Raw genomic sequence first — 14,898 nt, forward strand, 5'->3', positions numbered from 1 at the left:
AACAAGAATCCTCAAGTAGTAGAATACATTTGCAAGAGTGAGCTTCGGCCCTCACTCGGGCCAGATAATATGATAATATTGATAATATTCAATATTGGTAATATATGATAATATTGCAGTCTGAGCTGCAGGAGCCATGGGGCTGCCAAGCTTCAGGCCATTACTACAAGCTATCTGGATTCATACTCAGTTATTCAGGTATCAAATTTATATCCAAAGTTCTCAGTCATAACTACAATTTAAATGGTTCATGCGTTACTTCCAAGTCAAAAACCATATTTGCGACCCGAAAGCAATTTCTACCGAGGGGGTCATCCCCCCAGCCTGAGTCTAGGGGCCGGGGCCCAGAGACCCTGACTATCAGCTAACTGTGTTCTCAGCTCAAATTGAAGTGGACACACTCGAAAGAGAAGGTTGGTTCAAATCTCGGGTTTTTGACTCGAAAATAGCTCGGACCCATTCGTTAAAGAATCATTCAAAGGTGTGTTTCCTGTACAAAAATGTAACTCACTGATAAACCACCATACAATGCATTGTTGTGGGAACTAACTAGCCTGTCACGACTGTTTCCCAAACACGTTTGCATCGTTTGAACCACCTTATTTTAATAATTTAGGGCCGTTTTAAATGATGTCACACACATGTGGTGGAGTAATAACTTCTGCTAATTAACTGATTTGAGGTCTCTGAGATGCTATTGAACATGGAACCTGATCACTAATTTACTGTTTTGTACCCTGTCATTGTGCTTTATTTGATGTTTATCATTGCAGGTTCCCTCTTACATCATACCCTGGGGTTCCCTTAGGTCAGGGATCCTCAAATCTAGCCCATGAGATCCACTTTCCTGCAGTGGATCCACTTAACCCTAATCAAACACCTGAGCATGCTAATCAATGTCTTCAGGTTCATTAGGAAAGCACAGGCGAGTTTGATCAGGGTTGGAGCTAAACTCTGCAGCGCAGTGGCCCTGACACCCATGGCCTAACTCTGCCTTAGGCCACAAGTGTCAAACTAAATTCCTAACTAAAATTAAAACTAAATTAAGCCCTGCATAGTTTAGATTCAACCCTAATTAAACACACCTGATCCAACTAATCAAGTTTGTAAGGCTTATTTAAAAGCTACATGGTGTGTGTTGAAGCAGAGTTGGAACAAAACTCTGCAGGGCTCCGGTCCCCCAGGAATTTGAGTTTTGATAACCCTGCAGGCATTTATGCAACTGCCCACTTTTAAAAAATGGCACTTTATTGAGGACTCGCTAAAATTCAGCTAAAGCATAATTCCATATGTCTTATGCTACTAACAAGAAACTATGCAGCACACACCGAATCTTGTAACAGAAACTATTGGCATGAATGTATTTTTATTCTTTCTTACTTGATGAAATTGCATGTTAATAGCCTAAATCTCATACAAACATTAGAAAACAGTATTATAGGACTGTATAGTATTAGCCATTACTAAAATTATAATACCAGCAACAATCTTTCGATGAGATTGATGATATTTGATGGCCCATGGTTTCCATAAAAATTGGATACTAAACGTCCTCACAGACCTGTACCTTAATGTCCTTTCTTGCATTTTCTAACACAATAGTGCTCTCTGCTGTCACACTCATGTAAATCATCCCCACACATAAAGCAAAGGTAGAGAGCCAAAATTTATTCAGGGCACGCAAAAAAAAGAAAAAAAAAGAAAAAGTTTTACTTACTCCACTATAAAATGTACATTATACATTTTCACATTGATATATTACAGTCTGAAGTTACCTGTGGCTGCACAGCTCTCAGAGATGTTGACTCAGTTGGTCAGCACTCATAAATATATAACATAGCAAGATTAATACACATATAGCATACAGTACACATGCTAAGATGAAGTTCCTCATCATATAGTTTACATTTGGAGACGAAAACAAGCCAGCATTATGCTCAACATCTAAATTAATTGATACCTGTCTAATCTTGTCAATTCTGATTACATGTACATTAGAGTCTGTACATTTGGCATACATAAGAAAAAAATTAATGGTGTTCCCAAAGTCCTGTCAGTCTTAACAAACACCTCCATTTTTCCCCGTCAGTCCAAAACATCATGCGGTTAAGACATTTGGAGTCATCTTGAATTGCGTTAATCGTCTGTGGACATGGGAGTGGCTACAGTAGTATAAAGAGAGGACACACAGGTTTCAGATTTGCAACAATTTAGCTTCAGATTTACAACATTATATTGCAAAAATATTAGTTTTTTTCATTCAATTCATTAGCCACTACAAGTAAACTAAAAGAATAACAAAGCACAGTAAAAATATTTGTGATACAAACCAGTGAATATTTTTGATTATGATAATGAACTAAAATAATATGATAAATAACTGTTTGCAATATCAAGCAGCATAACAGACTGTTTTTGGACATTTTGCACAATTAGTTAACAAATGTATCAACCACTCTTACTTTAAAAAAATAAGATGGATATGATATGTGATCCTACCCTTTTCTTAGTTTCTGAACCACCCTATGAAAAAGGAACAGACACCCTGCAAATTGTTCCAGCAGTAGTCCTGGGCAAGTTTCTTGGCCTCACTCACGGGCACCGGCGTAGTTGGTTGTGGTGTAGTTGGTATGGGTGTAGTAATTGTACTGTAGGGCATGTCCATTGGCTTGGTGTTTGAAAAGGATGCGCTTGTGAAGACCATCTTAGCCTCGTCTGAAGCTCTCTTGCACATTTGAGGCTTGAGGATGCGCTTGCCCTGGCAAGCATTCGGCAGCTTGCGGAGGTCCCACATGATCTGCTTGAAATAGTGCGATGGGTTCTTGTTGTAAGAGCGGCAGACATGAGGCTTGCCCTGGTACTCGCACCAGTAAGAGCGCTCCGTGCCATGGCAAGTAATGCGGAGCTTAGTGAGATCTCCTCGTCCTATCACACTTGTGCTGCATTTATCTTTGGTACCTTTGGTAAGAAAGTCATTCATGTTTTCCCAGACGTTCCTCCTGTATCCTGGCTGGATGTCATCGTGATCCTGGCTCTGAACGAGAGGTGCCCAGAGGCAGTATGTAAGCAGGAGTGTGCTTGTGATTGTCCACATGTTGTGATGCGCTGTTACTGGTGAAGGGACTTCTGACTCCACTATTTAAAGGCTTTGGTCATACAAATAATGTTTTGAGGTTAAAAAAAGTTCCCCCACAAGCTGATATCCTGCCTGGCCATCTAAGGACTGTCAATAACAAGCGGGGACACATATGTAACCAATTGAGAAAATGCTCGGACACAGTAAAGTGGAACAGAGGGCACTCCTTTACAACCCCAATTCTGGAACTTTTTCAGGATTTGTTTTTGTGTATTTCACAGTACACCGCAGCTATGTTACTTTTCCAGTCATGTTTTGTGTTCATGAAGTTAGGAACAATCTGTCCATGCCTACCATCAATAAATCCTAAACTTGGGTTGTGTGAGTGCTTAAAAAAAACAGTTTAGTGGACTTCCTTGTGTGACTATACAATCTTAAAAATAAATGTTCCTTACTGGCACTGAAGGTTCCATGAAAAACCTTTAACATCCATGGGATCTTTCCATTGCCAAAATGTTTTTTATTGTGGAAATATATTCTTTAGATTTGTAAAATGTTCTTCACGTGAAGAAAAAAAAACGTATGCCAACCTGATGTTGGTTCAAATGTAATAAAATCTTATATTTCTCTCTCTGAACTATTGAAACCATTTCTACCTCAGAATAAAAAACATGAAAGGTAATTCTGAGATAAAATTTACAATAAGAGGTATGAAGTCACAATATAGTGACAATGCAATTATCTGCTTAAATATTTTATGCTAAACATACAGTACTCGATTTTAAATAATTTGGACAGTTCTACATGAAGGATCATACTCTGATTCAGAACCTGTCAGGCACACAATTGGATAATTATATGAACATGTTCACTTAAACAGATGAGACATGGAGTTAGAGGCCATTCGTGTAAAAGTGTGTCCGAACCTCTGAATTATGCCAGACACACTGAACTAATCACATCTGTATTTTCCAAGCAATCAATCGTATTGGGGGTCCTTGAAACTGATGCAGGAATTAAACTGTAAACATCCAGAACAAGTCAGCTCAGAATCAAAGGATCTGTGACTGTGTGAGAGGCCAATTACAGATGTTATTTTTGGCTTACTAGGCAGTTTTACTGGCTTCCAGAAGTCCCAGACTTTCTTTGCTTCTCTAACTCATGGAGATTTTTTTTTTTTTTTTTTTTTTGGTGAAAACTGACAGAAACAGATGAAAAGAGTTAAGCTGTATATGTGAAGGCCAATAATTCTATAGTTTTATATAAGATAGTTAAAAATGTGTTACATTTAAAAGAATAGCAGAGTCCCAGTCAAGATTTTAATAATAACAGCACAGAGGAATGATATCACTGGAATCACTTTCACACTTGATGAATGATGAAAACAATGAATCAGAACAACTAATCAGAATCCACCCTGCTTTTTAGAATCACAATTATCATTCTTGGTGTGAACATGCCTTTATATTAAAGGGGTCATCGGATGCTACATGCACTTTTACAAGCTGTTTGAACAGAAATGTGTGTTGGCAGTGTCTGACACAACCACCCTATAAATAATGATAAAATACACCCCGTTTTTTTTTTTAATCTTGTTAAATCATTTCCCTTTTATCAAATCGAGCTGATCTCTGATGCCTTTCTGTGTGACGTCACACAGACAGGCATCAGAGATCAGCTCGATTTGAGACCTCCCTCAATGATTTGATTGACAGTAGTGTTTCAGCACAGACTGAACTGCGGTCTTCTTTTAAACCCTGAGTGAGCTGTCATCAGTTCGCCATTTTTTCACTGCCAGAGCAGATATAGACAAGAATGTCTCCTATGTGACTGAGGTGTTCTGTTGTTGGATGTAATAATGAACATGGTAGGCATAATTTTCTCTGAGCCACTAAAGTGGATTAGATTTTTTTATTAGATTTTTTTTGAAGGGAATGCCCCCCTAAATCTACCTAAATGCATCTATGTTTGCGCAAAGTTTTCTTAATGAATATTTGCGAACTGACTTTCCCAATAATGTGCTAATTAGCAAGTTTAACAATAAATGCAACAAAAAGTAAACGGTCTCTCTGAGAGCAGCTGGAAGAGAGGGGCAGAGTCAGTATAGCTCATTAACATTTGAAGGAAAATGCTACAAAACAGCTTGCTCTGAAAAGAGCTGTTTTTGAGAAGGTACAAAGGGTATTGTTTTACACGACCATCGAGAAATTTTAACCAAACTATGTTACAGACTTTTCATTATGACCCAAAAGAATCATATCAACTTGTGGAAAATGGGCATCCGATGACCCCTTAAAAACAAACCTACTTTGATGGAGCAAATCAGTATACATTTATTTTCTAGCATCCGGGGTAGAAATCAGTGTAGAGCTCTGTCTCCAAAATGACAACAAAAATGACAAAAATGCCCTAGATATTTGAAATGTTCAAATGGAATTTCCCATTTGTTATTTAACATTTGATGTAGTTAAAAATATTCTATTCTAGATCTATCTATTATTGGTTTTAGATACACTATACACACATTTCAATTAATTTTAAAAATTGGGCATATATATATATATATATATATATATATATGTGTGTGTGTGTGTGTGTGTGTGTGTGTGTAGTTTCTGTGGGCAAATGTCAACCCTTTCTAAAAGTTTCCAACACTTGTTTTGTGTTTTCATTGCATTGTAGGTTTTGTAAGCTCTACTCTGTTTACAAATAGAAGTATTTCCTTGTTTTTAATTTTTTAAAACCAGTCTTTTGTGAAATCAGTTTGAATGCTATGTACAGTGCTTGAGTTGGGAATTTACAACAGCACAATGTTTTTTCATCTGAAATTTTATTTGTAATATTTTATAGTTTAGCCATCTTAACCACATGGACTTGAAAACCAACGGCACTGACAACCAGGCCCACCACAACTAAACATCTTTGCAAGAGCTTGAACACCCATTATACGCATGCTATGTGTGGTATGGCAAAACAATGAGACTGGGACGTGAAGATATAAAGCACAATGTTTTACCTGAGGCTATGAAAACACTGTCATATACACAATGAGTGAAGGATCTGAGCAAAAATATGTAGCACCTGACATAATGTCTCTTACATTAAACAGTTGAAATATTTGGTGGTGTTATTGTCAATGACTAATAATTGTAAATGGGCTTCTCTTGGTCTCGTACAAGCAAATGTCTCTCTGAGGTACATTCACTCACTTTAAAGTTGACATGAAGTTCACATATTGACAAATGTATATCCAGAAATATTGTTATATCAAGTAAACAAAAAGCCCTAAAACCTGAGACCTACAAAGATTTGGTGTCACACAGCAATAATCAGTAGTTTACAGTAATCCAACAATGTGTTGGAGAGCAGCTGTTGTTAGTACAAGTCGGCAAAATAAAGAAGTGAAAAATCATTAATAACTGATATATGCATCATCAATAAGTGATAGCCTATATGCAGAAAAACTAAAGTACACAAAGCTAGCAAGAGCTTCTAGGGGTGTTACTAAATCCACATGAATGATATCTTAAATTATCAGTACAAAAGTGAGCATAAACTCATACAGATACCTTAAACTGCTAACCACAGCTCAGTATCAAATATGGTTTAGTGATCTCAGCTTCAATAGCTAAATAAAACTAATCAAAGGTCTGCTCTTGTGACTTGTGGCTAACATGTACCACAAGCTAAAAATCTGAAAAAGGCAACAATTCTTTCACCCTTGAAATGGCTTGACAACATCTATCTGTACCACGTTAGCACTTAGCATGTTTTCGAACACCTACACAACCATGTTGATGTGTAAGATTTGTGGCTCATTGGTGGCTGGCTTGCTCTGTTTCAGTGAAAACCCATTTGGCTTCTCAGTGGACTCGACTAAACAACATGTTGAATTCTCCACAATGTTAAACAGCACTATAAACAACCCACACAAGAAAAATAAGAATGCAGTAGTCATAGCATTGTTTTGCACATCACACGTGATTTCTAAATGACTGTAAACAAAAAAAAACAGCCTTATACTGTGAAGCCTCTCTGGCTATGGCAGGATGTGACAGAGAGCAACTTGTTGAGGGGACAGTACTATAATCATAAGGGTGCAAATTAGTCAAAACAACAACAGTCAAGACATTTTGATGAAGGTCATCTTCACTGATGTGATGGGAATGATGACAACAGGTCCCAGCTTCAAGTATGTGAGTTTCCTTTTTCTTAAGAGCTGAACCTGCTGTTCACAGAAAGTTGTAAAGAAATGCACAATGAGAGGAAAACATTAGTCTTGTACAATGCATAGAATAGTTTTGTTAGTTTTTATGAACTTTTCATTGTTTTGTGCAGTTCTCAACCAGGGGAAGGGGAACTGCTACTTGAAATAAGACAAAACAAGCATTCAAATTAGCTACAACAACTAAAAATCATGATATGGCTTGTTTTAAATCACCTCAACAGCAGCTTATTTTCTTCAGATAAAAAATGACAAACAACTGGAAAAATCATGGGGCTTTTGAATGTTGTTGCGGATAGTGGGGGGCCTTGGGGTTAAAAAGTTTGAGAAGCATTGGTTTAATGTAAAACAAGGTCGATTTAAACAACTTACATTCCACAAAGGTTTAATTCCAGTTTCCAATATCACTGTATGAGAAAAGAAACAAATATTGCAGAATTACACCCGCTGCGCAGTTTCAAACTGAATGATAAATGGCAAAGCCTGATACGAATGAACTGGTTCACATGAGACATGAGAGGGGAGATGAGATTTTAGACCAAGAGAAAGAAACAAATCGCACAGTGAGCGCTGGCATCTATCTGTTTGCAGAGCTGTCAGGAATGTTTGAAGTCAAACATTGGTGGATCACAATGATACGAGCGAGTGGTTAGTGATGGACCCTAAAAAACACAATTCACACAAAGCTTTGTGGAGCTTTCAGCAGTTATCCTGGTGGAATGCTTCTGAAGATGGGATCCAAAAACTAAACATGCTGTTAGTGTAATGACAGAAATAAAAACAAAAACAAACAGAAATATTTAAAGTGCATGTCAATAGAGGATACAAGAGTGAAACTGTGTTAGGAGGCAATCAAACAAATGCATTCTAAAATAACTATGTAATTAATTTACACAGGAGCAGTGCTTGTTATAGAGAGAAAGATCAAGTCCATTTGCTCTCATCTGCAGCTCTCAGTACCTTTCTGTAGTTATAAAAGCGTCCTCCTCAGAGTCACCAGTCGGCATGGCGCGGGGGCGCAGAGGCCCGTGGGAATCGAGTCATAGTGTCATAGGTAGGGATGCTTGAAGCACAAAGGGAAAAACTGTCAGGCCTGGAGTGTATTTAAAATCTACACACACCACTGTGAACGCGCGCTATTAGCTCTCCATCCATCTTTAACCCATCACTAGAAGATCAGGACAGGGCTTTTAAAATGACACATATAGCACTACTACTAATAAAGCTGCTATAAGTCATTTTTATTTGAAACGCCTCTCATAAAAATATCCTACCACCTGACAGAAATCACATGCATCTGTGATAGCACTAGGTTAAAAAACCAGTCAGAAAACAGCCAATTAGAAACTCTGTTATCCCCTACAGAACATTTCCTATATAACTATTTTTATTTCAAATTCTAATCAAGCAATTATATACTGGAAAATGTGAAAAAACCTTATATTTATCATATCTTAGGTGCTTTTTCCCTTTTCAAACTTGTGACATCTAATGCATAAACTACCAGCAGAGCCTGATTTTACCAAGTGAGACATGTTCCTGGGACATCTTTGTTGACCCTGGAACAACATAATTTTGGGTTATTTTTTAATAATTCATTTATATATATATATATATATATATATATATATATATATATATATATATATATATATATAAAATAGTTAAAAAAATTTTTTTCGAATACATATTCTTTTGAACTCTCTGTGCATTAAAGGATCTTGAAAAATAATGTATCTGTGCTTCCATAAAACTATTAAGCAGCACAACTTTCAACATTGATTATAATAACACATTTTCTTGAACAGCAAATCAGCATATTAGAATGATTTCTGAAGGATCATGTGACACTGAAGACTGGAGTAGTGATGCTGAAAATTCAGCTTTGCCATCAAAGGAAAAATGCATTTAAAATGTTTTAAAACAAATCTATTTTAAATTGTAACATTATTTAAAAATATAGCTTTTTTGCTATACTTTTTAACCAAACAATTGGTCGCTTTTTTCAAAAATCTCATCGACCCCAAATTTCTGAATAATAGTGTTTGTATGTATCCCAGCTCTGTCACTCTATAGCACACCATCCTGACCTCTGTTACATGCTTTGCTGTTGAAACACATCATTAGTGATGAGTTGGAGAAAGCCAGAGCAGCCCAGTGGGAATTTCAAGAGTCATGCGAGAATACAAAAATTTGAATACTTGCACAAACACAAATCAATTCTGCCAAATCTAATATACGCAATGTTAATATAAATTCAAATATCATGCAAGAGTGCAAAACACAAATTCTGCATTACTGCTATTGAGTTAGTCAGCATGCAAGCACTATTTTAACAATGACAACAACAAAAAAGGAAATATCAGACTCCCAGATGCCTGTTTGTGCAAAGGGCAACTTCAAACTGCGCATGCATCCGACCCCTGATATCACCTCAACCAATGCATGCAGTTTATTAGCATAACACGCTACCTGATTACCTTCCAATTACAGGATTTTGGATACATTCTAAATGTTCATTATAATAACCATTATTACCAATATCCATATGGAAATAAACAATTTAATAGAAAAAAATGTAAATAAAACATGATGAATGTGAAAAATGGCATGTGACTATGGACAAGCTTCATTTTAAAGCATTCTTGAACAATATACATGGAAAATAGAGTATGAAACGGTATAAACTGCAAACATATCTTGTAAAATGTACAGCAATAGTTTTGAAGTGTGCTCTTAAGGTCTCTGTTTTAACAGCCCTTCATGTTAAACAAGGGAGCTTCAAAGATAAGATAACACACCAACACAAGCAGCGCCCTTCACCAGAGAAGCATTACAAGGCTTAGAGCTTAAACCAGCACCATTAAGCAGAAAGTTTTATGTACAGAACAGGAAAGGGATATCGTCTAAGAAGTCAATTCGACAGCAAAATATGAGGGGAAAAAACAGCTTACTTTTTCATGGGAATTGTCTCAATGCTAAAAAGATACAAGACAAGCAAAAATGTTACAGAGATGCACTGTAGTGGTGTACAGAGACATCACACGGATGTCAAAACGGACGTCTCTGGTCAAGACACTTGGTGACTTGTCAATCGCAATGATTCTCAACTGTAAATGTATGAAAAACACTAAAACAAAACACTGTACAATATATATGTGTAGTTCTCATAAAGTGCAAAGTGCTGGACAGGAAAACGAAGAATGAAGAAAGATGGAAATATCAAGAATGGTTATCATAAGGTGAAATGCCAAGTCCCTGAGACAGAGGAACTAGAAAGAAGAGCACAGAGAGAGAAAAAAAGATTTATTAACCACTCCGGGGAAAAGAAAGAAAAGAATGAGGCATTTGCACTTTCATATATTATGCATATTATTCATTGTACAACAGTTAGCTCCAGTCCTGTCATACGTGTTCTTTAGCAGAGTAAAACAGTATACAAAAAATATTAACTTTGTTTATGCAACTGTAATCATTGGGGTGCTAAATAGCAATTGCAAACTTGGTGTATTTGGGATACTTACTCGTCATAGACATCCTCTGTGTCCATTCTGCGGTAGAACTTGGCAAGTTTGACGGACAGGATAATGCTAGGGAGCAGAAACAGCGTGGAACAGCCTAACCCAAACCAGAATGTGTTCTGCAACAAATAAACACAAGATTAAAGCCACCCAAAAACTGCACTCCGCTTAACCATAAAATCCTCTTTGATCAACATACTCTCCATGTATTTCTTCCGACAAGAAGCTTTTCCAAAATACAGAAAGTGGATCTCTAGCATTAAAAGTTATCGTTATAAACGCACGCAACAAAATGTAGAAAAAAGTTTAACAAATAGGTTTAAGTTTATGCAAATAAGCAGCCATCAGGATTCATTGACTGCAACTTACAAAGACCTCTGAAGAAGGCAGCTTGGGATACAATACAAATAGCATACAAAAACTGTCAAATATTATCCTCATATTGTAACATTATTGTACTGTTTATTACTCTTTCCCAGATATATAATAGATGGACATTACTCTGATACACTTATCTGTTGCTGATAACAGAATACTTTCTAATTGTAACAAGCATTTCCAGTAAAGTTGCTTTGAAACAATATGCATTGTGAAAATGAAGGTGAGACCAGCAAAAAAACAAAAACACCAATGGGAGGTTAAACACTTTTTTTTGCTGCTGTCAGAGCTGTACAACATTTCGTGTATCCCCTAAATTATGTAGTAAGTACTGTAAGTATATTAATACCAGTAAATTTTGACCTTGTGGGGCCATTTTTTTGGTCCCCATTAGAAAAACAGCTTATAACCAAAATCTAAAACAGCAAAAAAATTCTGTGAGGGGTAGGTTTAGGGCAAGGGGATAGAAAATACAGTTTTTACAGTATAAAATAATTACTTTTATGGAAAGTACCCATAAAAGATGGAAACCAGTGTGTGTGTGTAACGAAATCTGAAAAAAAAAAAAAAAAAAAAACTTCTTTTGGAGAAATCCTCATTTGTAAAACAGTAAATGACACAGAAGTCCTATCCTCTTACTATCCTCTTAAAAAATCTTACTGACCCTAAACTTTTTAAAGGGTTGTCTAGCTCTTTAAACAAATAGTTTCACGTAAAAGAAAATTGTATTTACTTAATCTGATTTTTTTCTGACCACATTATTGATAATTGTATGTATATCTTCACTAAATGCTTCAGGGGACTTGGAATATATAGTGAATGAGTAGTTTGTCCTCCTTTTATTCTGTTTTTCTTAGTTCTGTTTTTTAAGCTTTGGCAATATAAATCACCATCCATATTAACTGTATGTAAAACCGAACACTTTTTTGTTTAATGGATGTCAAAAAATAATGGTGTTGTAAGGACCCGAGGGTGAGTAAATAATGAGAAAATTTTTTATTTCCAGTGTTTCTAGTGATTCTAGTACCGATGGCCTGGATTTTACCATTGAATCCAGCAGGAAACTGCATCCTAAGATCTCGGCCGTGTCCACAATGTTGCTGAGTGGTTTACAGGTAGCGACGTCCAGGGCCAGCTACAATGAGGCAGCAAAACTTTAAATTAAAATAATGCAGAAGAACCAAAAGATCATCACTAATCTAACGATATTATTTCAGATAGATAATACAGTTTAAAATACTCACAGATGTTCTGATCCAGTCAATATACTGCTTGAAATACCCAATAATAGTCTGCTTGTATTTCTCTGTTTCCTGTTTGAGCATATATTAGCCATCAGTACAATACAACTATACACCAATCATTACAGATATGTTATTTTCTTTCACATTACCTGATTGACCACAAATGTTGCATTGTGGGAAATTAAGAACTGGGTGGCATCAATGGCTGCTAATACGTCTCTAACTCTGACCTAAAAAACAGTTGCATTTACTGCTCATCAGAAAGCGTGTTCTGAAATGCATCTGTTGTGATATTTTTAAACTGGTGGCAGTTTTAAAATGAGCAACTTACAGTCAGGTCTGAGGACGTCCTCTCCAGAAATCTGATGCTCTGATTAAGTGTGCTCTTTAATAAGAAAGATAATAGACACAAAGCAAGAATCATGTCCAAAAGGATCTATAATTTTAAATGCTTATAAAATGGTACAAAAATGACAACTGTAAAGGATCATTTTGGAAACATAAACTGACAATTCAAGGGATTCAGCAGAGTGACAAAACGCCATGCAACCTGATAGTTGCACTGCATGCATCACATACACATTATGTCACAAATAAAGAAAGAAAGTGACACAAAACTATTGTACTATATTATACATCTGGCACACATGTAAACATTCCAGTCATGCAAATATTTTAACCAATGGTTAAAAAAAAGAGAAAACATCAACATTTTCTGTTTGATGGCACTAGATGGACAGGTATTCAACACTTCACCCTTTGACCAGTTTATGAATCTGTCACTAGGACAAAGATAAGATGAAGCTCTAAAAAGATGCTTGTTTTTTCCATGATGTTATAACAGAGAAACTGTACCAAAAGGAGCAAACAACTTACAGGTTATGTAGCTATGACTGGTAGGCTTACCCTTGCTTTCACATATTTCTCGGAAGTCATAAATTAATTTGAATGTGATAAAGAAAAAAAAGGTACGAACATGAACATGAATATGGAAATCTTTGAGAATTTTTAAATTTACAACACTTGTCACTTGTAGACCAGAAATGATTCAACAGAACAGAATACTCAAATGAGCATCAATGAAACTGGGATAGATTACCATGGACTGCTCCAGTGGGATGACTTGCTGGATATGGATCTGCCTTATAGTATTAGCGTGTCCTTTTAATGAGGTCTGCAAGGTCCCTTTAGGCTGCAAGAGAGAGAGAGAGATATAGAGTAAATGAGAATAAACCCAAGAAACATACATACAGGTACTAACCATGCCACTGAATTTCATGTAATATTTACAAAATAGGGAATAATTACAATTTATAATCCTTTTAGTATGATTTTTAATTAGACCAAACATCAATCTTATAAACCTCATAAATCTTACCAACTGATCAGCTTGAGCATCAAGCTGACTGGCGAAATCCACTAGATTAATGCGAGTCACTCCTTTATTCACCTGAAAAGATAAACAGACACACATGAGAACCCACCGTTTCTCATCTGATCTGGGACTGAACATGCACCGAAGCCTATGGTTCCAAAGTTTCAATCAAAACGAGTTTATGTATGTTATGTACCTCCTCCAAATAGGCAGCAAAGTCAATCTCATTAATCCCAGTTTCGGTGAAGCTTATGAGATTCTGTTTGCCTTCTGACTCCAGAAGAATGATGCCACGCAAGTCCACCTTCATCCCTTCAAACTTCCTCGACACATCTTTGGAGTACTGCAGAAAGAAAAGAAGTTCTGTATATGATTCCGACATGAGTCTAGGAAATCTGGATGGACTATCATGAGGAAAAATTCTAAAACATACAGTCTGACCAGTGGGACCACTAGTAAAAAAACAATAACTTACTATATATATATATATTAAATTAAATTAAATTAAATTTATGCATTTAGCAGACGCTTTTATCCAAAGTGACTTACAGTGCATTCAGGCTATCAATTTTTACATATCATATGTATGTAAAATATATATATATACATATATATTTTTATATAATGGTTACTAGTGACTCAGATGTATATTTATAAAAAAATGCATAATAAAATGATAAAAGCTAAATCATATACATAACCTATTGACACCAACATTTTTATTATTCTGTGGTACAGTATTGTCTTAGTATTTAGCATGTGCCTTTAATAGCAGCACTTGTTCTGCATGTGCTCCACAAGTTTTTGCAAAACCTGATGTTTATGTTCTCCAGCATGATTTGAGAAGATCTCAAGAGCATCCTGTTCTACAGTGGGAACACAATAATCTGTCCATTTGTATAAATCGGTTCACATGATTTTCTTTATTTTACATTTCATAAAAATCCTAAAACATTCCATTCCGTGTGGTCTCAGATTTGTGGGTCCTGTGTGAATCAAGAATGTTGGCTTGAAGGATTTTAAGTGAAAACAAAAATCATTCTGATGGAATGAAGGAATTTATATAGACTCTATATAAA

General features: G+C 36.1%; 2 protein-coding genes across 8 annotated transcripts; both read right to left on the reverse strand.

Moving 5' to 3' along the window:
- Nucleotides 1-1,697: 1,697 nt before the first annotated feature.
- fgfbp2a (fibroblast growth factor binding protein 2a) lies at nucleotides 1,698-4,275 on the reverse strand. Its single transcript, XM_026256583.1, has 2 exons — nucleotides 2,500-4,275; nucleotides 1,698-2,162 (listed from the first exon to the last, which is right to left on the reverse strand). Exon 1 carries the CDS (start codon nucleotides 3,092-3,094, stop codon nucleotides 2,507-2,509), a length of 588 nt encoding a protein of 195 aa, XP_026112368.1. The 5' UTR covers nucleotides 3,095-4,275; the 3' UTR covers nucleotides 1,698-2,162; nucleotides 2,500-2,506.
- A 1,612-nt stretch (nucleotides 4,276-5,887) lies between these two features.
- Nucleotides 5,888-14,237, reverse strand: LOC113091087 (prominin-1-A-like). 7 transcript variants are annotated; one of them, XM_026256511.1, is made up of 13 exons: nucleotides 14,016-14,237; nucleotides 13,823-13,894; nucleotides 13,544-13,636; nucleotides 13,351-13,368; nucleotides 12,776-12,829; nucleotides 12,594-12,674; nucleotides 12,445-12,513; nucleotides 12,246-12,335; nucleotides 10,826-10,941; nucleotides 10,256-10,279; nucleotides 8,262-8,364; nucleotides 7,674-7,708; nucleotides 5,888-7,301 (listed from the first exon to the last, which is right to left on the reverse strand). In XM_026256511.1, the coding sequence occupies exons 1-11, from the start codon at nucleotides 14,199-14,201 to the stop codon at nucleotides 8,295-8,297; spliced, it is 873 nt and encodes a 290-aa protein (XP_026112296.1). In that variant the 5' UTR covers nucleotides 14,202-14,237; the 3' UTR covers nucleotides 5,888-7,301; nucleotides 7,674-7,708; nucleotides 8,262-8,294. The 7 variants fall into 7 exon arrangements, with proteins under 7 accessions (XP_026112296.1, XP_026112294.1, XP_026112297.1 ...); XM_026256509.1 differs by having other exon boundaries at nucleotides 5,888-7,304; XM_026256512.1 differs by lacking the exon at nucleotides 13,351-13,368 and having other exon boundaries at nucleotides 5,888-7,304.
- Nucleotides 14,238-14,898: the final 661 nt, after the last annotated feature.

This window comes from Carassius auratus, unplaced genomic scaffold, assembly GCF_003368295.1.
Source record: "Carassius auratus strain Wakin unplaced genomic scaffold, ASM336829v1 scaf_tig00214077, whole genome shotgun sequence".
In the NCBI taxonomy this organism is placed as follows: Eukaryota; Metazoa; Chordata; class Actinopteri; order Cypriniformes; family Cyprinidae; genus Carassius; species Carassius auratus.

Bases quoted from the DNA above. Each gene is read 5' to 3' on its own strand.
- fgfbp2a (XM_026256583.1), bottom strand. From the start codon at position 3,094: ATGTGGACAATCACAAGCACACTCCTGCTTACATACTGCCTCTGGGCA.
- LOC113091087 (XM_026256511.1), bottom strand. From the start codon at position 14,201: ATGTCGGAATCATATACAGAACTTCTTTTCTTTCTGCAGTACTCCAAA. The intron at 13,637-13,822 runs GTAAGATTTATG...TCTCTCTTGCAG, and splicing joins ATGCTCAAGCTGATCAGTTG to CCTAAAGGGACCTTGCAGAC. The intron at 8,365-10,255 runs GTAAGCTGTTTT...TTGTGCTTCAAG, and splicing joins GAGACAATTCCCATGAAAAA to CATCCCTACCTATGACACTA.